This window comes from Oryctolagus cuniculus, chromosome 4 (genome assembly GCF_964237555.1).
Source record: "Oryctolagus cuniculus chromosome 4, mOryCun1.1, whole genome shotgun sequence".
Lineage (NCBI taxonomy): Eukaryota > Metazoa > Chordata > Mammalia > Lagomorpha > Leporidae > Oryctolagus > Oryctolagus cuniculus.
Window position 1 is genome coordinate 67,057,738 of NC_091435.1, and position 23,508 is coordinate 67,081,245.

Genomic DNA, 23,508 nt, shown 5'->3' on the forward strand with positions numbered 1-23,508 from the left:
TTTTTAAAAAATGGATTATGGAAATTTCTATTTCCAGTTTGCTAAGAATTTTTATCATGATGGATATTGAATTTTATCAAATGCCCATCTTATAGGATTTGGTCCTCTCTTTTTTTTTTTTCCTTTTAAGGAATGTGGTGAATCATGTTTTGAAACAAGTTAATCCATCTTTTTTTGTTTGTTTGTTTAAGATTTTATTTATTTATTTGAGAGGTAGAGTTACAGACAGTGAGAGGGAGAGACAGAGGGAAAGATCTTCCTTCCATTGATTCACTCCCCACCTAGATGGCCGTAACGGCCAGAGCTGCGCTCATCTGAAGCCGGGAGCCAGGTGCTTCCTCCTGGTCTCCCATGCAGGTGCAGAGCCCAAGCACTTGAGCCATCCTCCACTGCCTTCCCGGGCCACAGCAGAGCGCTGGCCTGGAAGAGGGGCAACCAGGACTAGAACTGGGGTGCCGGCACCGCAGGTGGAGGATTAGCCAAGTGAGTTGCGGCGCAGGCCATATCTTCTATCTTGTGTAAGAGTTTTTATTATTTTTTTCATTAACTTGTTGGTAGAATTCCTTGACAAAGCTTTCTTTTATGGAAAGGATTTTTAGTTGCAAATGAAACTCTTTAATAAAAATTATAGTACTGGCCAGGCTTCTTTTTATTGTGTCACTTGTGGCACATAGTGTCCTTGTAGGAATGTTACTTTTATGATTTGAAATATACTAACATGTAATTTGGGCCTTCTATCTTTTTATCTGAATCAGTCTTTTCATTTTATAAGTATTAGTAGACTTTCAAAGAAGCCATCTTTGACTCACTGTTGATCCTCTCGTACTTTTTTCCTCTTGTATTCCATGTAATTATGTTCCATTTTTAATATCTTCTCAGTTTTGGGGAGATTTATTTTCTATTCTTTATCTAATTATTGAGAGAGAGAGAGATTACGGATTTTTTAGTTTTTCTTTTATCTCATATGAATTTGAGCATATGTGTTTCCCTATAGGTGTGGCTTCACATCCCATATATATTTTCAAAATTTTTAAAAATTCCATGTTATCTTGTTGATTCATGAATTATTTTGGAATTTATTACTTAACATATAAAGATTTTTAATTGCATTATGTAGGGGGAACTTACTCTTTTTTATATATATATATATTTTTTTTTTTTTTGACAGGCAGAGTGGACAGTGAGAGAGAGACAGAGAGAAAGGTCTTCCTTTTGCCTTTGGTTCACCCTCCAATGGCTGCCACGGCTGGTGCGCTGCGGCCGGCGCACTGTGCTGATCCGATGACAGGAGCCAGGTGCTTATCCTGGTCTCCCATGCGGGTGCAGGGCCCAAGGACTTGGGCCATCCTCCACTGCACTCGCTGGCCACAGCAGAGAGCTGGCCTGGAAGAGGGGTAACCGGGACAGAATCCGGTGCCCCAACCTGGACTAGAACCTGGTGTGCTGGCGCCGCAAGGCGGAGGATTAGCCTAGTGAGCCGCGGCACCGGCCTGGAACTTACTCTTGTATGATTGCATTGTTTGGGTCCAATATGTGATCAGTATTTGACTTTTAAGTTTTCAGTTTATTGTTTAGGGCATATGCACACCCCTTCCTTTGTTGATATTTTATTTTTAGGAAAAGCAAATATTGGTCTTTTATTAACTCACGCAAGGTTAAGCTGTGCTTAAAAATGTTATACTTCAGTTGTTTACAAAGATACCATTTTTTAAATGTATATATTGGGGCTGGCGCCGTGGCTCATTTGGTTAATTCTCCGCCTGCGGCACCAGCATCCCATGTAGGTGCCTAATTCTAGTACTGGTTGCTCCTCTTTCCGTCCACCTCTCTGCTGTGGCCTGGGAGTACAGTGGAGGATGGCCCAGGTGATTGGGTGCCTGCACCCATGTGGGAGACCAAGAAAAAGCACCTGGGTCCTGGCTTTGGATTTGTGTAGCTCTGGCTGTAGTGGCCATTTAGGGGGTGAACCAATGGAAGGAAGATCTTTCTCTCTGTCTCTCTCTCTCTCACTGTCTAACTGTCTTTCAAATAAAAAAATGTATATATTAACATCCAAATTCTATACACACTTGAAAAGAATGTACATTGCATTTGTTGGGTGAAGTGTTCTTTCTCTCTGTGTGTATCAGTTTGATCAGGTTGGTTGCATTTTCACATTTTTCATCCTTTCAGATTTTTTTCTATAACAATTAAATACTGAGAGGTGTACTAAAGTCATATAGCATGATGTGGTTTTGTCTAATTTTCCTTGTAATTCTGTGAATTTTTGCTGTGTGGTTTGTGGTGAAGTGATGAGGTACAATCAAATTTGGAATCACTGTATCTTTCTGGGATTGATTCTTTTATCATTATTAAGTGGCCATCTGTGTTTAGCATTACTTCTAGTTTAAAGTCTACATTTTCTGGTTTTAGCATTGCCATATTAGGTTAATTGGCGAGTGTTTGCATATATCTTTTTCGCAACTTTTTCTTTTGATCTTTCTGTTTTCAACTTTAAGTCTCTTGTAAATAGCATATATTTTAAAAATTCATTCTGCTGGGCTTTATCTTTGATGTAGCACATTTAGTTATTATAATTAATTTTATATTTAATTTTGTTATTTCACATTTCACTCTCTACTTTGCAAAAAGCTCTTTGTTTCACTCATTCATCCTTTGCTTTCCTTTGTGTTATTTTTAATTCTATTCTACCCCGTCCCCTTATAAAATTGTTGGTTCTTTTACTATTCACTTTATGGCTGCACTAGAGATTTCAAATTGTATCAACAATAGGATTAGCAAGGTAGACTTTAAGGTAAGAAATAATGCTAGAGATCGGGGCATGGTAGTTTGTGTGTGTGAGACTGGGGTGGGGGTGTTGGTTTCCAAGACTTCACCCAGATACCAAAATCTGTAAAAGCTTAAGTCCAGTTCATAAAAGAACATGGTGTTTTTATATGGCCAACATTCAACTTCTTACATGCTTTAAATAATCTCTGTATTACTTAAATAACTCATACAACAAACACCATGTAAATAGTAGCGATACACTGTCTTGTTTAGGAAATAATGGCAAGAAAAAATATCTATACATGTGGATGCAGTTTTTTCCCTGAACATTACCAATCTGTAGTTGGTTGAATCTGCTGATGTGAAACCTGCAGTTAGGGAGTGCTGATTTTACATTCTCATATGTTATTATTTCCCAAACGGCATAGAAACTGTCAGACACTTTATTTTGCATTAATGCTGTTGTGTCTGTGTCTATCTTAAAAGGCATTTTTATTGTCTTACACAGTAGGTGTTTATTTTTTCCCTTTTCTATTTTTCAAATTATTTGGCATCCTCATTTCTTTGTTTCTTCATTGCTGAGGTTTCTTTGTATCTGGATCCCTTTTCTTTTGTTTGAATGGTATTTGTATTTAGTGCAAATCTGTTGATTAAAATTTTGTGTGTATCAACTTAGTTTTTCCTTTTTAAAAATATATAATAGCTTTATTGCTGTAATTTGCATGCCTTACAATTCACTGATTTAAATTATGTAATTTAGTCATTTTAATATAATCACAGAATTGTACAAGCCATCATTGCTGTCATTTTTATCACTCTCCCCACTAAAACAGTCATTTTCCATTTTACTTCACCTTTCCCAACACTAAACAATAAACTGATTTATTTTGTGACTTTATAGACTTACTTGTCACATTTCATATAAATGTCACCATAAAATATTGTGTCTGGTTTGTTTCTGTTAGTGTAATCTTTTCAAGGTTCATTCCATGTTGTAGCAAATATAAGTTCTTAATTTTTTATTGTAAATTTTACTGTAGTGTGGATATACCATGTTTTATTTAGTTATCAGTTGTTTGTCATTAGGGTTATTTCTATTTTGGTCTATTATGTTTAATGCTATGGTAAACATTGACATATACATACTTGTGTGATCATGTATATTTCACTTTGATACCTACTTTGAAGTGAAATTGCAGGGTCTGTTGGTAACTATCTTGCTAAATTGTTCTCCAAAAGGAATTCACATTACATTCCCATCATTACAAAAGCTTTCTCCCATCCTTATAAAAGTACTTTATTTTTTTATCTGGTTCCGTCCTTAAATGCCCAAAACAGATGGGGCTGGGCCAGGCCTAAGAAGGAGCTTGGGGCTGGCATTGCGACATAGTGTGTAAAGCTGCTGCCTGCAATGCCGGCATCCCATATGGGCTGGTCCTTGTCCTGCCTGCTCCATTTTCAATCCAGCTCCCTGCCAGTGGCCCGGGAAAAGCAGCGGAAAATGATACCCACGTGGGAGACCTGAAAGAAATCCCTAGCTCCTGGCTTCTGCCTGGCTTGGTCCTGGCCATCTGGTCATCTCGGGAGTGAACCAGTGGATGGAAGATCTCTCTCATGAGCTGTGAACTCAATCCATGTCTGCCACATGGATGTCAGGTATCCATATATTTGAGCAATCCCTGCAGCCTCCATTAGCAGTAAGTTGGAATTGGGAGCAGATTCAGTACTTGAACCCAGGTGCTGTGATATGGGGTGTTGCTATTTCTTAACTGCTAGGCCAAATGCCCACCCCATTTGTCTTTTTGATTATAGCCATCTAGTGGGTGTCAGGTGGTATAGTATTTGTTACTTTGATTTTCATTTCCATGATGGCTAATGATCTTGGATGAATTTTCATTTGCTGCTGCTTTTTTTTTTTTTTTTTGTATAAAGATTTACTTGAAAAGCAGAGTTACAGAGAGGCAGAGGGAGGGGGGAGAGTTAGGTCTTCCATCTGCTGGTTCACTCCCCAAATGGCTGCAGCAGCTAGAGCTGGGCTGATCCAAAGCTGGGAGCTTCTTCCTGGTCTCCCACACTGGTGCAGGGATCCAAGCACTTGGGCCATCTTCCACTACTTTTCCAGGCCATAGCAGAGAGCTGGATTGCAAGTGGAGCAGCCAGAACTCGAACTGGTGCCCGTAAAGGATGCTGGCACTGCAGATAGCAGCTTTACCCACTACGACACAGAGCCAGCCTCTCGTTTGCTTCTTGATCATCTGTATTTCTTCTTTGATGACATGTCTATTCAGATCCTTTACTCATGTTGTAGAGTGTTTTTTTTTTTTTTTTATTCAGAGACAAGTACCTTAGGTATGTGATCTACAAATATTTTCCTTCAGTTTGTAGGTTTATTTTCACTTTTTTGATTTCTGTTTTAACACAAAAGTCTTTAATTTTTATGAGTTCAGTGCATTTGATTTTTTTATCCTTACTTGTTCTTTTGGTGTCATAACTGAGGCTTTGCTTAAATCAAGTTCCTTAAGAATTACTACTTTGTTTTCCTCTAGGACTTATATAGTTTTAGCTCCTACATTTAGTCCTGTCATTCATTTGATTGAATTTTTAATTTTGATGTCAGGGAGGGTTACAACTTTACTTTTTTAAAAATACAGGTATCCAATTATTGCAAAACTATTTGTTAAAAAGATTATTCTTTCCTCATTGAATTAATTTGGTAGCCGTGTTGAAATTAACTGATCAGAAATTCTGGACATTCTGTACTATTCTGTTGAACCGTATGTCTATCTTTAGCATCACAGTTTTCATTACTTTAGAGTTGCCACACAGTTTTCATTATTGAAGATAATTTTGAAATTGGTAAGTGCTAGTCTTCTAAATTTGTTCTCTTTTTAAAGTTGGCTATTAGTCCCATTAATTTCCACTTGAATTTGATAGAGATGATGTTGATCTGTAGATCAACAATTTGGAGATTGGAGATTTTAACATATTACATCTTACACATGAACACAGGATAACTTTCCATTTATTTAGGCTTTCTTTAATTTTTAACACTGTTCTGTAATTTTTAGCATAAATTTTGTACTTTTAAATTTATTCACATTTGTTCATTTTGTTGCTGTTAGTGTAATTGTCTTAATTTCATCTTCAGACTGTTTATTGCTAGTTTATAGGGATGCAATTAAGTTTTAGTATTGATTTTGTATCTTTCAACCCTGATGACCTTTTCTGTTAGTTCTCATAGCATTTTCTTCCTGCTATATCTTTAGCACCATCTCCTAAGAAAGTATAGCAACATGTTCACATTAGAGGAGAAATACTTAAATTCTGTTTATCACAGAGCATCAATAGAGGGGTGCATTTAGAGCTGAGAAGTAGTAAGTGTGCAAGGCACACAGCTCCATGGTATAAAACTATTTAAAAGGAATTTTTGCACAAAATTAAGTATTACATGTTTTGTGACTCTCTTTGACCAAATAAAATAAAAAAAGTCTTCATGCTTTTTCTAGAAGCTTTGAGTTTACAACATTTTAGTGTAGATACTTGAAAGTGCATGAAATGTAGAAAAAACATAAATGGTTCTTTTTAAAATCTGTTAGCTATTTTTCCCCCTGTATGTCAGTTTCATCTTTTACATTAAAAATGTATTTTCAATTTATTTGAATTGAATGACAGAGAAGCAGACACACACACACACACACACACACAGAGAGAGAGAGAGGGAGAGAGAGGGAGAGAAGGAGAGAGGGTGTGAGGGGAGAGGATCTTCCATCTGCTGATTCATTCTTCAAATGTCTGCAGTAGTCCAGGTTGGGCCATACTGAAGCCAAAAGCTTGGACTCAATGTGGGTTTCCTTTGTGGGTGTCAGGGACCCAGTACTTAAGCCATTATCTGCTGCCTAGGAGGGTGTATATTATCAGGAAGCTAGACTGAGAAGCAGAATCATGATTTGAACCCAGGGACTCTGATAAGGGAGGTGGGCATCCCATATCGCCACCTAACTGCTGCACAAAATGCCCACACTTATTAACCTGTTTTTTTGTGTCATAACTTGCATTGCCTTCTCACTTGTGTGAGGTAGTTATCCTGTAGATGGGGTCTCTGCTTTAAGAGTTCACATTATAGTTACCATATTTCTTCTAATATAATTTACATATTAAAAATATGTTATGACTCTATGTAACATTAAATATGAAGAAACAGACCTGGACTCCTGACTTTTCTATTACTTAGAATTTGTTATTTTATGCATATTGGCTTATTTTTATGCCTACTGGGCTTTTACACTTAGCAGTATTTTTCTCATAAGGTATTGCCCCCCTTTTAGACATCATAACTGAATATTTGAAATAGAAAATATAAATGGAAAATGTTAACGTATTTCTATTAACTTTGTCATATCAGTTTTACTTTTTTATGTTGCTTTTTGTCTCTATGCCATGTTTTTCTCAGTATTAATGAAGAGCTGTTTTGTGCTTTCTAGTTTAAAAGATACATTGGAAAGTCCTTAAGAGTACTATCAGATTCACTAATTCTCTGGGAGAACTTACAGAACACAGGATTCAGGATATAGTCGTAAACAAGACTCTTATTCATTATAACAAAAGGATACCAGATACAATCAGTGTAGGGGCAGGAGGCAAAGTCTGGGAAAACTGGGCACAAGCTCCCAGAGGCCTCTACTAGAGTCAAACAGGATGCACTTAATTCCTCCAGAAATAGGTTGTGACAACACATGTGAATCGTTGCTAACCAGGGAAGCTCACTAGACTCAGCATACAGAGTTTTTTTATTGGGAGGTGTTCCTTAAGGCACCCCTTGTCTACTAGCACATGCAAATTCTAGATTCCCAGAAGCAAGTGATATTCAGTGTACACTATGTTTTTTGAGGAACAGTTTAGGTTTTGTCAACTATTACTAACAACTAATAGTAGGAACCCCCCCAAAGGTCCCTGATGGGTGCCATGTACGGACCACCCTTGCAAGAAGCCCTTCCCAAGGATAGGATTTTAGGGTAACTAAATCAGTGGAAAATCTCTTAAACACCACCTTTTTGAGGTTTCTTATATTGAATGCTTTTTTAAATAACCAGATTCAAAAGATAATGAATATTGGCTATGAGATGCTTTATGGGAAGTATAGTAGAAGAAAATAGAGTGGTTAGACTATGCTATAAATTTATGCATCTAACTTTGACTGTTTTTGATTTGCAATGGAAAAGAAAGAACCAACACATTGCCAAAGAGTGTGGAGAGGAACTTCAGGTATCTGATAATATTCAGCTCCTCTTTCTTTCAAACCCTTCTTTTAAATAATTTTTCATATATAAAAATGGAGCTAGATAGAAACTGTGAGATGGATAGAAACTGTGAGCCCTGTTTTGAAATTCTTTTTTTTTTTTTTTGATGACTGGATAATGGAATACTACTCAGCCATAAAATAAAATGAAATCCTCCTGTTTTTCACAACCTAATGGATACAACTGGAAGTCATTATGCTTGGTGAAATAAGCCAGTCTCAAAAAGACAAATTTTTTTTAAATTTGTAGTTAATATAGAATACAAAAATGTATAAGAATTAAAAAAAATTCTCTTGTAGTACTTTTCCTAGCTCCTTCATTGTGTTACATTATTGCAGTTAGAAATGTAGAATAATTTTTTTTTTTTTTTGACAGGCAGAGTTAGACAGTGAGAGAGACAGAGAGAAAGGTCTTCCTTCTGTTGGTTCACCCCTAAAATGGCTGCCACGGCCAGAGTTGCGCCGATCCGAAGCCAGGAGCCAGGTGCTTCTTCCTGGTCTCCCAAGCGGGTGCAAGGCCCAAAGCACTTGAGCCATCCTTGGAGAATAATTTGAAATCCACTATTCTACTCAGATTCTTCCTTTTCTAGATGAAAAATCTGAGATTTACTGATGATACACTTGTGCTTTTCTTTGTATGGAGCCAAGAGCTCAGTCTGGGTCTCCCACATGGGTGGCAGCTTCTCAGATACTTGAGCCATCATATGCTTCCCCCCAAGATGTATTAGCAGGAAGCTGGATAGAAATAGAATAGCTGGGACATAAACTGACATTCTAACATGGGATGCAGGCATCCCAAGCAGGGGCTTAACTCACTGCACCACAATGCCTACTGTTGATTCTAGGACTTTTTTTTTTTTTTTTGTACCTTCCACTCTTCACCTTATTTTTCCTTTATTTACTTTTTATTTTGAATTTACTTATTTATTTAGATTTTATTTTAAGTTAAACATTTCACATATACAGATTTAGGAACTTAGTGGTACTTCCCACACTACCCCCACTCCTGCGCATGCTCCTACCCTTCCTCCTCCTTGCTCTTATTCCTTTTCTTAACTTTTATAATGATCTTTCAGTTTATAGTTGTAAGAGTAACTCTACATTAAGTAAAGAGTTCAACAAATATTAAGAAAAAAACACTGTGCCTCAACAAAAGACATAGGGGCTATAAACAGTCATCGAATCTCAAAATGTCAATTTCATGCCTATATTTACATTTTTGGTACTTTATTAGTTACCACAGATTGGAAAACACACAGTATTTGTCTCTTTGAGACTGGTTTATTTCACTAAGTATAATGGTTTCCAGTTGCATCCATTCTGTTGCAAAAGACACTATTTTATGTTTTTTTTTTTTATTATGGCTGAGTAGTATTTCGTACTGTGTGTTTATATATATATGTACATATATATTTTATACATATAAAATATATACATATATATGTATATATATATATACATATATATGCCACAATTTCTTTATCCAGTCATCAGCTGATGGACATAGGGATTCATTCCAAATCTTAGCAATTGTGAATTGAATTGCAGTAAACATGCGGGTACAGATAACTCTTTCATATGCTGATTTTAATTTCCTTTGGGTAAATTTGCAGGAGTGGGATGTCTGGGTCATGTGGTATATCTATTTTCAGCTTTCTGAGGTATCTCCATACTGTCTTCTACAGTGGCTGTACTACTTTACATTCTCACCAACAGTGGATTAGGGTACCTTTTCCCCCACATCCTCACCAGCATTTATTGTTTGTTGATTTCTGTATGAGAGTCATTATTACTGGGGTGAGGTGAAACCTCATTGTGGTTTTGATTTGCATTTCCCTGATGGCTAGTGATCCTGAGTATTTTTTCATGTGCCTGTTGGCCATTTCAATTTCTTCTTTTGAAAAATGCCTGCTTAAGTTGTTTGTCCAATTCTTAACTGGATTGTTCTGTTGTTGTTGAGTTTCTTGAGCTCTTGTAGATTCTGGATATTAATCCTTTATCAGTTGCATAGTTTGCCAATATTTTCTCCCATTCTGTTGGTCGCCTCTTCTCTTTGCTTTGTTGATTGTTTCTTTTGTAGTACAAAAACTTCTCAGCTTGATGTAACCCCCTTTTGTCAATTTTGGCTTTGATTGCCTGTGCTTCTGGGTTTTCCAAGAAGTTTTTGTGCCAATGTCTTGCAGAGTTTTGCCAATGTTCTCTAGTAACTTAATTGTATCAGGTTGTAGATTTAGATCCTTGATCCCTTTTGAGTTGATTTTTGTGTGAGGTGTAAGGTAGGGGCCTTGTATCATACTTCTGATGTAGAGATCCAATCTTTGCAGCATCATTTGTTGAAGACAATGTCATTCCTCCAGGGGTTGCTTTTAGCCCCTTTGTCAAGATTAGTTGGTTGTATGTAAGTGCGTGGATTGACTTCTGGAGTTTCTACTCTGTTCCATTGGTTTATATGTCTATTTTTGTGCCAGTTCCAGGCTGTTTTGATTATAACTGTCCTATAGTATGTTTTGAAATCTAGTATTGTAATGCCTCAGGCTTTGTTTCTGTTGTTTGAGATCGCTTTAACTATTCAGTGTTTTGTGTTTCCATATGATTTTTTTCTTTTAAGAGTTGTTTTATTTGTTTGACAGAATTACAGAAGCAGGTAGACAGAGTCTTCCATCCGCTGGTTCCCTCCCCAGATGCCACAGTGGCTGGAGCTGAGTCGATCTGAAACCAGGAGCCAGGAGCTTTTTCTGAGTCTTCCACGTAGGTGCAGGGATGGATGCAAGGACTCACCATGCTCTGCTGCTTTTCCAAATGTATTAGCAGGGAGCCGGATTGGAAGTGGAGCATCCTGCACTAAAACCAACGCCCATTTGGGATGCTGACGCTGCAGGCTGGGGCTTTAACCTGCTGTGCTGCCCCTCCACGTGAAATTTAGTATTGTTTTTTTCCTAAAACTGAGAAGAATGCCATTGGTATTTTGATTGGGATCACATTGAATCTGTACATTGCTTTTGGTAGTATGTACATTTTGATGGTATTAATTCTTCCAATCCATGAACATGGAAGATTTTTCCCTTTTTTTGTCTTTGATTTCTTTCTTTAATGTTTTGTAATTTTCATCACAGGGATCTTTTACCTCCTTGATTAAATTTATTCAAGGGTTTTCATTTTTTTGTGTGTGTGTGTGTAGCTATTGTGAATAGGATTGGTCTTAGAGGTTCTTTCTCAGCCCTAGTGTTGTGTATACAAAGGCTATTGATTTTTGTGTGTTAATTTTGTATCCTGCTACTTTATCAAACTCTTTTATGAGCTCCAATAGTGTCTTAGAGTCTGTATATGTAGGAACATGTCAACTGCTAGTAGGAACAATTTGAGTTGATTCTAGGACTTGCGAGTCATTAACAAGTCTAAGCATTTTTTCTGTTTGCATTTGTATTGTCATTGTTCCTGACATTCTTATCTTATGCCTTGTTTAGCTGAGTAGTCTATTTTAGTACATTTCTAGAGCTGCTGTAACTAATCGTGGTAAACTTGGTAACTAAAAACAAATTTATTTCATAGTTTTGGAGTGTGAAATTGCAGAAAACAAGGTGTTGGCAAGGCTATGCTCCCGCCAGTAGCTGCAGGGAGGACTCCATTCCTTGTTTCTTCTAGCTTTTGCTGGCTACTGAGGTTCCTTGGTTTCTGATTTGCGTAACTCCAATGCCTCCCTTTGTCATTTCATGGACTTCACTTTCTTACTCTCTGTCTTCTCTGTGTCTTTTGTAAGGTCCCATGTCATTGGATTTAAGGTCTACACAGATAATCCTGGGTGATCTTATCCTGAGGCTCTTAATTACATTTTCCAAATAAAGATTGCATTCACAGGTTCACATCTTCTAATTATTCTTTATTTCTTTTTTTAAGGATTTTTTTAAAAAACTGATTTATTTATTTATTTATTTGAAAAGCAGAGTTAAAGAGAGGCAGAGGCAGAGAGAGACAGAGAGGTTTTTCATCTGCTGGTTCACTCCCCAAATGGCCACAATGACCCAGAGCTGGGCTGATCTGCAGCCAGGAGCCAGAAGCTTCCTCTGGATCTCCAACGTGGGTGCAGAGGCCCAAAGGCTTGGCCATCTCCCCAGGCACATTAACAGGGAGCTGGGTGGGAAGTGGAGTGACCAGAACTCGAGCTGGTGCCTATATGGGATGCCGACACTGCAGGTGATGGCTTTACCTGCTGCACCACAGCGCTGGTCCTAATTATTCTTTCTGCATATGTGATTTCTTTTTTCCACTTTTCTCTGTGAACTGCAGATGAATTTTCCCCAAAAAATTCCTGCTAATTATTTTGGCTTCCTATATTTTCACCCTACAGAATTTCCTGTTTTCTCTGCTGATTATTTATAGTTTGACTGATAAGGCTCTTAGCTCCGGATGGGCAAAGGGCATGCCTCCCTCCTCCTCAGCCTGACTTTTTTTTTTTTTTTTTTGACTGGCAGAGTTAGAGAGAGAGAGAGAGAGAGAGAGAGAGAGAGAGAAAGGTCTTCCTTTTTCCATTGGTTCACCCCCCAGATGGCCGCTATGGTCAGTGCGTTGTGGCCGGCACGCTGCGCTGATCCGAAGCCAGGAGCCAGGTGCTTCCTCCTGGTCTCCTATGCATGTGCAGGGCCCAAGGACCTGGGCCATCCTCCACTGCACTCCTGGGCCACAGCAGAGAGCTGGACTGGAAGAGGAGCAACGAGGAAAGAATCCGGCGCCTTGACCGGGCGGAGGATTAGCCTAGTGAGCTGTGGCGCCGGCCCAGCCTGGCTTCTATGAATTTACCTTGCATTTTTTGTTTCTGTGAGTCTCTGGTTTTTCTTCCTTGGTGTGCCACAGTGCCTACCCCTATAGTAAACCTAGGAAACAGATGGTGTTGGTCCATTGTTGAGTCTCTCCGTCCATAGTGTGATAATTATTCTAGATATTTTGATTCTCTGTGTAAACCTTACAACCAATTTGTTTATATCCACCATATAACTTGCAGAGATTTTGATTTGGTTTGCATTGAATATATAGATGGAAAGAACTGACATCTTGAATATAGTGAGTCTTGCTGTCCATCATCATAGAACATCCCTCCTATTTACTATTTCTTTGATTCCTTGAGAGTTTTGTAGATTTCTGCATATAGAACTTGTGTACATTTTATTAGGCATTACATTGTAAAGGTTGCTAATGTTAATGATAATGTTTTTATTTCAAATTAATTATACAGTTGTCAAAACCCATGGAATATACATCACTGAGAGTAAATCCTAATGTAAACTAATAGCTTTGGGTGATAACAGTGTGTCAGTGTAGCTTCCTCAAGTATAACAAATATGCCAGTCTGGCATAGGCTGCTGTTAGTAGGAAAGTGCTTGAGGGCAGGGAATATGGGGATACTCTGAATCTTTTATTCAGTTTTGCTGTGAATGAAAACACTAAAATATAAAGCTTTTTAAACAAAAGGAATACCTATACAGTAAAATACTACAGAGCAGTACAAGAAATAAACTTACACATGCCTGCCACCACATGAATCTGAAAATAATTGTGCCAAAAGAAGTCACACAGAAAAGTACATATGGTAGGATTCCATTTACTTAAAACACTAGGAAGTGGACCACTTTAAAGTGACAGAAAGCAGGTAACTGCTTACTTGGAAGGATACAAGAAGAGTTAGTGCTTTGAAGACATTCATGTAATTCTCATACATAATATCCTTCTGTAATGAGCCAGGTAAAATTTTACATATACATGTATGAGGGGTCATCAAAATATGGAAAAATGTAAATTGTGCATGGATTTCAAAATAATTTTGCACCAAAATAAACTTGTCTTTTAATTCTGCTTTTTCACGAACTTCTAGAAGTACCTGTGAAACCAACATACATGAATAATCCAAAAACTCAAGTTTATTGTTTCAAAGGGAGCATCTGTAAACAAGCAGATGGGGCTTATTATCACCCAAGCCTAAGAATACAACTTAAAGCCATGGATGTATATCAGGGTAGAATTAAAAAAAAAAAAAAAAACACAACCCTCAAGAACTTTGGAGCCAAACTAACACAAATTGAAGAATGCACAAATTTTTAAATTACTACCAATGTGACTCTTGGTACTTGAGCCTGTTTTATAACCTATAAAATGGACTTTTATCACTGAATTAAAAAGGTTTCCATAAAACTTACAACACTCAAGTGCTTGAATGGGCACCAATTAAGCACTGAAGAAAGAATTGCTAGAATTGTTTGAGGTTCGGATAAAACTAATGCTGAGAGTTAAGTTCACAGAATGTGTGGGACTGGGATTTAGAATTAAGATTTTGCTGGACTGACCTTAGAGTTAAGGCTGGTGTAAAATTGATAAGCATTGGGGTTAAGTGACTAGATAATCTAAGAAAAATTCAGAAAAAGAAGTAAATGAATATGAACAAAATATAGGGTGCAATGCAGATACTAAGAACTCAAATATTAATTGAGTTTAAACTCAAATTTAATTGAGTTTCGATCATTGAATATTAACCACTGTTTACTATAATTTAGAAAGTAGTAGAGCCTCTGACATCCAAGAATTGAGAATATAAAGAGGAAATAAAATGTACAAGGCAATGGATGTTATAGAGTTCTCATATAATTTGAAATTCAAGCCAAAATATTTTTCAGAATGACAACATTATGCCAGAATAACAGTTGTAAACCTAAACATTCCAAGGCAAATTGAGACACATCACTTTCATAAGTCACCAAATTGGTACAAACTTAAAATGAGACTTTGAAATGACAGAAATATAGAGAGTAAGAAAAACTATATCTGGAAATGAATTTTTCCTTCTGCTAAACATAAACTGCTTCTAATTTTGTGTAGGTAATTTGTGGGTGAATTGCAGCATTTAAGATGGATCTTTTTTTTTTTTTTTAAGATTTATTTATTTATTTGAAAGTCAGAGTCACACAGAGAGAGAAGAGGCAGAGCGAGAGAGAGGTCTTCCATCTGATGGTTCACTTCCCATTTGGCTGCAATGGCCAGAGCTGCGCTGAGCCGAAGCCGGGAGCCAGGAGCTTCCTCTGGGTCCCCCACGCAGGTGCAGGGGCTCAAGGATTTGGACCATCTTCTACTACTTTCCCAGGCCATAGCAGAGAGCTGGATCGGAAGTGGAGCAGCTGGGTTTCGAATCGGCGCCCATATGGGATGCTGGCACTTCAGGCCAGAGCGTTAACCCACTGTGCCCCAGTGCCAGCCCTTAAGATGGATCTTAGATGAGTTGAATTTTTCTAATGAAAGGGCACTAAAGGAAAAATCAGACCCACAGAAATAGGAAATGTAAGAAAAATTTGTAGAACTCAGAAGAATTTAAGTATTTCAGTATTAAGGTTGCTAATGTAAATGATAATGTATTTTAAATTTTAGATTTCACTTGTTTACTGTCAGTATATAGGAAAGTGACTAGGTATTCCATTTTATTGCAGATACTATTTCATTTTATGAGTATACCACAGTTTGTTTATTCATTCACTTATTGATGGACATTTGGGTTGTTTCCAGTTTTGGGTTATTATTAATAAAGTTTCTATGAATATGTACAAGGCATTGTATATGAACGTATGCCTCCTTTTCTAATGAGTAAAGGCACAAGAGTAATATGAGTGGATCATAAGATACACGTTTAACTTTTAGAAATTGCCAAGTATCTTTCAGTGTGGTTGCACTATTTTACAGTGCAACCAGCAATGCAGGACAGGTCTAATTCATATAATTCATACAGTTTTTCTCCCAACAATTGATTTTGTCAGGTTTTTTTTTTTTTATTATTTAACCATTCTAATAGGTAAATGGTGGAATTTTTTGTGATCTTACTTTGCATTTTCCTTATGATATTGAGCATCTTTTCCTGAGTTCATTCATGTATTTGGTGATGTATCAAGTCAAATCTTTTGCTCACTTTGTTAGCTTATTTTCTTATGAAGTTTTTAGAGTTCTTTATGTATTTTTATTCTCATCAGATATAAATCTTTTCCCAGATAATACTTTTTAAAAAAAATTTACTTATTTATTTGAAAGGTAGAATTACAGAAAGGCAAAAGCAGAGACATCCGCTGGTTCACTTCCCAAATTGCTGCGATGGCTGGAGCTGAACCAATTCAAAGCCAGGAGCTTCTTCTGGGTCTCCCACACAGGTGCAGGGGCCAAGAACTTGGGCCATCTTCTGCTTTCCCAGGCCATAGCAGAGAACTGGATCAAAAGTGGAACAGCCAGGACTTGAACCAGTGCCTGTATGGGATGCCAGCACTGCAGGCTGCAGCTTTACTCAGCGTCAGCCTCCAGATAATACATTTTTGCTAAGATTTTCTCCCAGTGAGTAGATCGAGTATCTTTTGATGAACAAAAATTTTTAATTTTGATGAAGTCCACTGATTATACTTTTACTGCCATATCTACAAAATATGAGCATCTGCCTAACACAAGGTCACAAAAATTTGCATTTTCATAAAAATTTTAGAAACAACTTGTCAATTTCTATTAAAGGCCTGATGGGGTTTTGATTGCATTGAATCTATAGATCAATTTAGATACAATTAATGTCAAGAATATTGAGGGGGCCAGCATTATGGTGTACTGGGTAAAAACTACCACTTGTGACACTGGCATCCTATATGAGCACCAGTTTGGATCCTGGCTGCTCCATTTCCTATCCAGCTCCCTGCTGTTGGCCTAGGAAAAACATTGGATTATGGCCCAAGTGCCATCCACTTGGGAGACCTGGAAGAATTTCCTGGCTTCTGGCGTCGGCCTGGCCCATTATGATAGTCTGGGGAGTGAAGCAGAGGATGGAAAATCCTTGTCTGTCTGTCTCTTCCTTTCTCTCTGTAACTGACTTTCAAAAAATAAATAAATCTTTAAAAAAAAAAAAGGGGTCTTCTGACTCATGAATAAAGTATATTTATTTAGATCTTTAATTATTCTCAGCAAGTTTTGAGTTTAAAGTATTTAGTCCCACACCCCCACACCCGCCCCCCCCACACACTTGTTCAGAGTTATCCCTAACTATTTCATCCTTATTTCTTCTTCTTCTTTTTTTTTTTTTTTTGGAGGGAGAGTGGTGCTATTCTAAATTGTTATTTTTTTTTCATTTTCAATTATCTTTATATACAGAAGATCAATTTAGTATATATTAAGTAAAGATTTCAACAATTTGCACCCACACAGAAACACAAAGTATAAAGTACTGTTTCAGTACTAGTTATAGCATTGATTCACATTGGACAACACATTAAGGACAGAGATCCTACATGAGGAGTAAGTGCACAGTGACTCCTGTTGTTGACTTAACAATTGACACTCTTGTTTATGGCGTCAGTAGTCACCCTAGACTCTTGTCATGAGTTGCCAAGGCTATGGAAGCCTCTTGAGTTCACAAACTGATCTTATTTAGACAAGGTCATAGTCAAAGTGGAAGTTCTCTCCTCCCTTCAGAGAAAGGTACCTCCTTCTTTGATGGCCTGTTCTTTCTGCTGGGATCTCACTTGCAGAGATCTTTCACTAAATAATGATATTTAAAAAATTTCATTTTCTGAATTTTTACTACAGTATATAGAAATTCAGTTGATTTGTATATGACTTCCTTCTTACGGACCACCACTGTCAATGCAAAACACTTTTTGTGGTTGTTTTTCTATAGGTTACATTTGATTTTTTACACAGATGGTTGTGTTTTCTGTAAATAAAGACACTTAATTTCTTCCTTTCTTCTCTGGATGCCATTTATTTATTTTTCTTGCCTGATTGTACTGGATGATTTTAGTGACTAGAATTAATATTTTTATTTATTTATTTTAGAGGTAGAGATACAAAGAGAGTGGGAGACCTGGAGGAATCTCCTGGCTGGCTGCTGCCTTTGGATCGGCACAGCTCCAGCCCTTGGCGGAAATCTGGGGAACGAATCAGCGGATGGAAGACCTCTCTCTCTTTCTCTCTCTCTCTCTCTTCCTCTGCTTCTCTGTAACTCTGCCTTTCAAATAAATAAATAAAATCTTAAAAGAAATGCTTTTTAACCTCTGTGAACTCTGTGAATAGTGACTGAATGGATACCTGTTCAAATAGGAACCAAGACTTCAGAGAGTTGTGTTTTTGTGGTTATGGTGTTTTCGTGGTTATGGTGTTTTCATGGAGCTATACAGGTAGGGAAAGAAGCCTCCCTCTCCCTCTCTCCCTCTCTCCCTCTCTCCCTCTCTCCCTCTCTCCCTCTCTCCCTCTCTCCCTTTCTCCCTTTCTCTCAAAAGTTAAGTTCAATTCAGTTAATTACCTAATGATACAAAAGCTGCAAATCAAGTAGACATACAGAGCAGAAACAGAACATTCTGTTTTACTGTGGTTTTCCTTGATTCCTAGAGTGTGCAGTACCCAGGCAAACCTATGACAAGGTTTGAGTCTTGCTATTATGGAATATTCAGTTCTTTAGTGTCCCTTAGTATCTTTATATTCCAGCTTTTTTTCCCCCAAAGAGTTGTATTTATTTGAAAGGCAAAGTGACACAAAGGCTGTGAGGGAGAGGAAGGAAGAGGGAGGGAGAGAAGGAGAAAGGGAGAGATAGAGCTCTCACTCACTCCCCAGATGGCTTCAGTGGCCATGAGTATGTAACTCCATCCAGGTCTCACAAATGGGTGGTAGGGGCCCAGGTACCTTGTTCATTCCCTGCTGCTTTCCCAGATGCACTAGCAGGAAGCTGGATTGGAAGCACAACCAGGATTCCAACCCTCACTCAAATATGGTATCCCCATGTTGCAATAGATGCTTAACCCGCTGTGCTACAATGCTTACTCCTGTATCCAGATTTTAAATCACTAGTAATCATGAACTTACTTTAAATAATAGTAAATATTTGCGTTTCTCAAGGACCCTTCTCCTTTGTAGTGAAACACACCTTATAGGGAAGTGGAGAGAGGGATTAATAGGTCTGTGTTTGAGTTCTTGAATAGTGAGGCATTCTAATAAGGTGGTTTAAAAATCACAACAGAGTTGGTTTTTTTTTTTTTTTATGGTTTTAAGATTCCACAGGGAAAATCATGCTCAGAAATTGTTTTTAATTTTTAGAGTTAGTCTAGGAATGGTAATGCATTAGACTCTTTCATTTGCAAAAAAGCATAACACTCATTAGTTAAAATGAAAGTAATGCAATCAATAGTTCATGGAATCTAAGAGCCAGACTCTATATATAATACTTGAAGGATAGTAGAAAACCTTGCTCAAAAGATTTAAGAGGTGAGGGCTGGCGCCGTGGCTCAATAGGCTAATCCTCCGCCTTGCGGCGCTGGCACACCGGGTTCTAGTCCTGGTCGGGGCGCTGGATTCTGTCCCGGTTACCCCTCTTCCAGGCCAGCTCTCTGCTGTGGCCCAGGAGTGCAGTGGAGGATGGCCCAAGTCCTTGGGCCCTGCACCCCGAGGGAGACCAGGAGAAGCACCTGGCTCCTGCCTTCAGATCAGTGCAGTGCGCCGGCCGCAGCGGCCATTGGAGGGTGAACCAATGGCAAAGGAAGACCTTTCTCTCTGTTTCTCTCTCTCACTGTCCACTCTGCCTGTAAAAAAAAAAAAAAAAAAAAGAAAGAATTAAGAGGTGAAACAGAAGTACAAGAAACATAAGGTGAAACAAAGAAACGTAAACCAAAGAATTTTTATGAGAAGTAAAAATATACTCCAAATATTTTTTTGGAGAATAAAAATCACTTCTTCATAGAAATAAGAAATGAAAAAAGAAAATGACACCTGGTAATTATATTAATATTTTTTTACTTGTAAATTCAGATACTTTAACGACTTAAATTTAAAGTTAATTTTACTATATTAAGGATTTCTTTATTCTGGTTGAGTATGTAAATCTTTTTCTTGGTTTTTCTCTTTGCTGTCATCTGAAAGAGAAACTCCCAACTTACATGTTATATGGTTTTTTAAAAAATACATATTTGAGTCACTGAGTTCTTTTTTATCTGTATTTCCTGAGAATCCCGTTACTAATGGTGGCCCACCTGTGGCCATAGTTTTTCTGGGTTATAATGAGACACAGTTAACAATATCCCTTCCAGGTTATTCCACTACTACCTGTCTTAGTCACCTTGGGCTGCTGAAACAAAATACTTGAGACTGGATGATTTAAATAGCAGGCATTTATTTCTTTTATGTTTCTGGGGGGCTGAGAAGTTCAAGACCCATATACCAGCAGATGTAGCTGAGGGGATCCCGCTTCCAGTACTGCAGATGATTGCCTGCCTGCTAGGTCTTCAAGTGTCAGAGAGTTAGACAGAGACAGACCACAGAAGCATGAGCTCTGATCTCTCTTCTTTTCCTGTAAAGATATTTAATATACTGGTACATACCCTCATGACCTCAATCCATCAAACTATGCAAAGACCCAACTAATAGATACTATCACATTGGGATTAGGGCTTTAGCATAAGACTTTTGGGGGACACAAACATTCAATCCATAATATTTCTCTCATCACCTCTTCCCTGAGAGTGCAGTTTGCCTTTGTATTATGAAGGTTACTTCCTATGAATGATTTTGGTAACAAAGGACACAAAATAAGAAATATTTCTTTCTTTAATCCTCAGTAATCCTGTACCCAAAGTATAATTAGTTATGTGATATAGTATAAAATGTTATCTGTTTATATACAGGGAATATGTGGCTGATTTTTTTCAATATTTAGATCTTATGTCCATCTGGATTTTCAACAGTTTATTGTAAAACAGGCATTTTGTTCCAAATATATATAGTGCTTGTTTTTTCTTCATTTCTTGATTAATTCATTATTCCCACAATCAAAATACTAACCTTATTTTATGTTGTATCTCATATTTTATGGAGGTAAAATGTAAAATTTGAACTATTTTATTATACTAATGCCAAATTTTTCATTATTTTTACTTTAATATTTTGCATCCCCTTCAGTAGGCTATTACTGTTTTTGAAATATTTCTTGGCTTTTTTCCCTAGTGTTATTATTATTTTTTTAAGATTTATTTAGTTGAAAGAGTTACGCAGAGAGAGAAGAGGCAGAAAGAGATCTTCCATCTGCTGGTTCACTCCCCAATTGGCTGCAGCGGCCGTAGCTGGGTTGATCCGGAGTCAGGAACCAGGAGCTTCTTCCATTCTCCCATGCAGATTCAGGGGCCCAAGCATTTGGGCCATCTTCTACGACTTTCCCAGGTCATAGCAGAGAGCTGGATCAGAAGTGGAGCAGCCAGAAATGGAGACCATATAGTGTACCAGCACTGTAGGTGATGGCTTTACCCACTATGCCACAGTGCCAGTCCCCTTAGTCTTATTTTTCCAAATGTTTTAATCAGCATTTTCACTGGTGTAGTAATGAATTTGTTTATTCAAGTAGAGTAAACTGACATATATGGGTATATAAATTTTCCCACCCAGGAACATGACATGACTTTTTATTCTAGAAATTATTTTATAGGTTCTTTACAATTTTATTCATGAGTGTTTTAAGTATTACTATTCACAAACCAATTAAAGCTTTTCTGCAGTAAATTTGTAAATATATCACCTATTGTAACATGTTGGTTATACATATATAGTTCTTATCCACTTTGCCTATCTCATATTATTGATTCTAAAATGCTTCATTTGATCTTCAATTTTTTGGGTATTAGATGTCTCAAATAATAATTGTCTCTGTTCTTATCTACTTTGCCTGTCTCACAAACCAGCCATATTATTGATTCTAAAATGTTTCGCTTGATCTTCTGGAACTTTTTGAGTATTAGATTTCTCAAATAATAATTGTCTCTGTGCTTTTTTAATACTTAACCTTTACTGTTTCATTTTCTTATTTTACTGGGTTGAATTTCCAGACTGAGTTCAGCAATGGTAATTAATTGTGCACAATGTTGTCGTGATCATTTCTTTAGTGGTCCTGCCTCTTTTTTCATCTTAGTGTGATGATGACCACTAATTTGAGAAAAATTTATTTTATTATTAAGCACCCTTCTTTTTTCAGTTTTTAGATTTAAAAAGAAATATCAGGTAGCAAGTGTTAGCTTTTACTAAAGCCTTTTCAGCAGCAAATGAGCTTTCAAGGTGATGTATATTCTAAAAGTGTTCTTACATTCTTGAAATAATCCTACTTAATATGTGTTTTTTATAGATACATAATAGGGTATTTCATAGTATTAGGAAATTTTAAATTCATGGCACTAATGGTCTATTTTCTGGTTTAATATCAGGATTGTAATACTTTGAATACTTTTTCACATGTCTTGGATTAATTTTTTTAAAGAATTTATTTTTACTTGAAAGTCACAGTTACACAGAGAAAGAAGATGCAGAGAGAGAGAGAGAGAGAGAGAGAGAGGTCTTCCATTCGCTGGTTCACTCCCCAGATGGCCGCAAAGGCCAGGGCTGTGCCGATCTAAAGCCAGGAGCCAGCAGCTTCTTCCGGGTCTCCCATGTGGGTGCAGGGGCCCAAGGACTGGGGCCATCTTCTACTGCTTTCCCAGGCCATAGCAGAGAGCTGGATTGGAAGTAGAGCAGCCGGGTCTCGAACCAGCGGATGCTGGCACTGCAGGATGCGGCTGTACCTGCTTTACCTGCCTATGCCACAGTGCCCTCGGATTAATTTTCAAAGTAATATTTATCTACACTGATTATGTTGTCAGTGATATATACTTCTGCACTTTTGTATTCCTTTACAAATTTCAATCAGATAAAACTTTGCTATAAAGACAGCTGTTTCTTGTGTACAAATTTTCCATTTTTTATTACTTTTTTGTTTACTTAAGATTATTCCTCTTGTTAGATTATGTGTGAGTGGTAAATTTTCTATGGACGTCTTGTATGTTTTCTAATGTACTTGTTAGTGAACAGCATCTTGATTAGCTATAGTATTCATGAATTATTTTTTAAATATTTATTTATTTGAAAAGCAAAGAGAGAGAGAGACAGATTCCATCCACTTGTTGAGTAACTCCCTAAATGGTTTCAAAGGCCAGGTTTGAGTCAGGCTGAAGCCTGGAGCCAGGAGCTTCATTGGAGTCTCCCACATGGGTGGCTGTCTTCTAAATGTGCTAGGGGGAAGCTGGATTGGAGGCAGAGCTGCTAGGACTTGAACCTGCTTGGCACTAGGATTTGCAGGTTTCCCTAGAGGCAGGTTAACCCCTGCATGACAATGCCAGCTAACCCTTCCCTGGATCCCTGCCTGCCTTCCTTTCTCTCGTTTTCTGTTTCCCTACCCTACCTTTCTCCCAGTGAATATTAGTCTGATTTTCTTCAAAATAAATTGTGTTGCTTCATGGCTGTTAGGAAGGAAATAAATGCTAGATGGAAGAAGTTCGATGTTATTTTAACTTTTTTGCCTATGGGATTTTTTTTTCTTTACCCTGTATTAGAAAATAAGTGAGTACACATTTATATAAGTATTTCTTCATTAATATTTTCTGGAA

General features: G+C 37.5%; 1 protein-coding gene across 8 annotated transcripts in view; it reads left to right on the top strand.

Annotated features, from left to right (window-relative positions):
• NECTIN3 (nectin cell adhesion molecule 3) overlaps positions 1-23,508 on the top strand; it is a 146,976-nt gene that overhangs the window by 17,698 nt on the left and 105,770 nt on the right. The window contains exon 1 of one of the 8 annotated variants that reach the window (XM_070073171.1): positions 22,120-22,147. The exons of the other annotated variants lie outside the window; for them this stretch is intronic. Coding sequence (XP_069929272.1) covers positions 22,135-22,147 — 13 coding nt within the window. The 5' untranslated portion in view covers positions 22,120-22,134. Of the gene's footprint in view, positions 1-22,119; positions 22,148-23,508 lie in introns of those variants that run through there. 8 annotated transcript variants of the gene reach the window in all.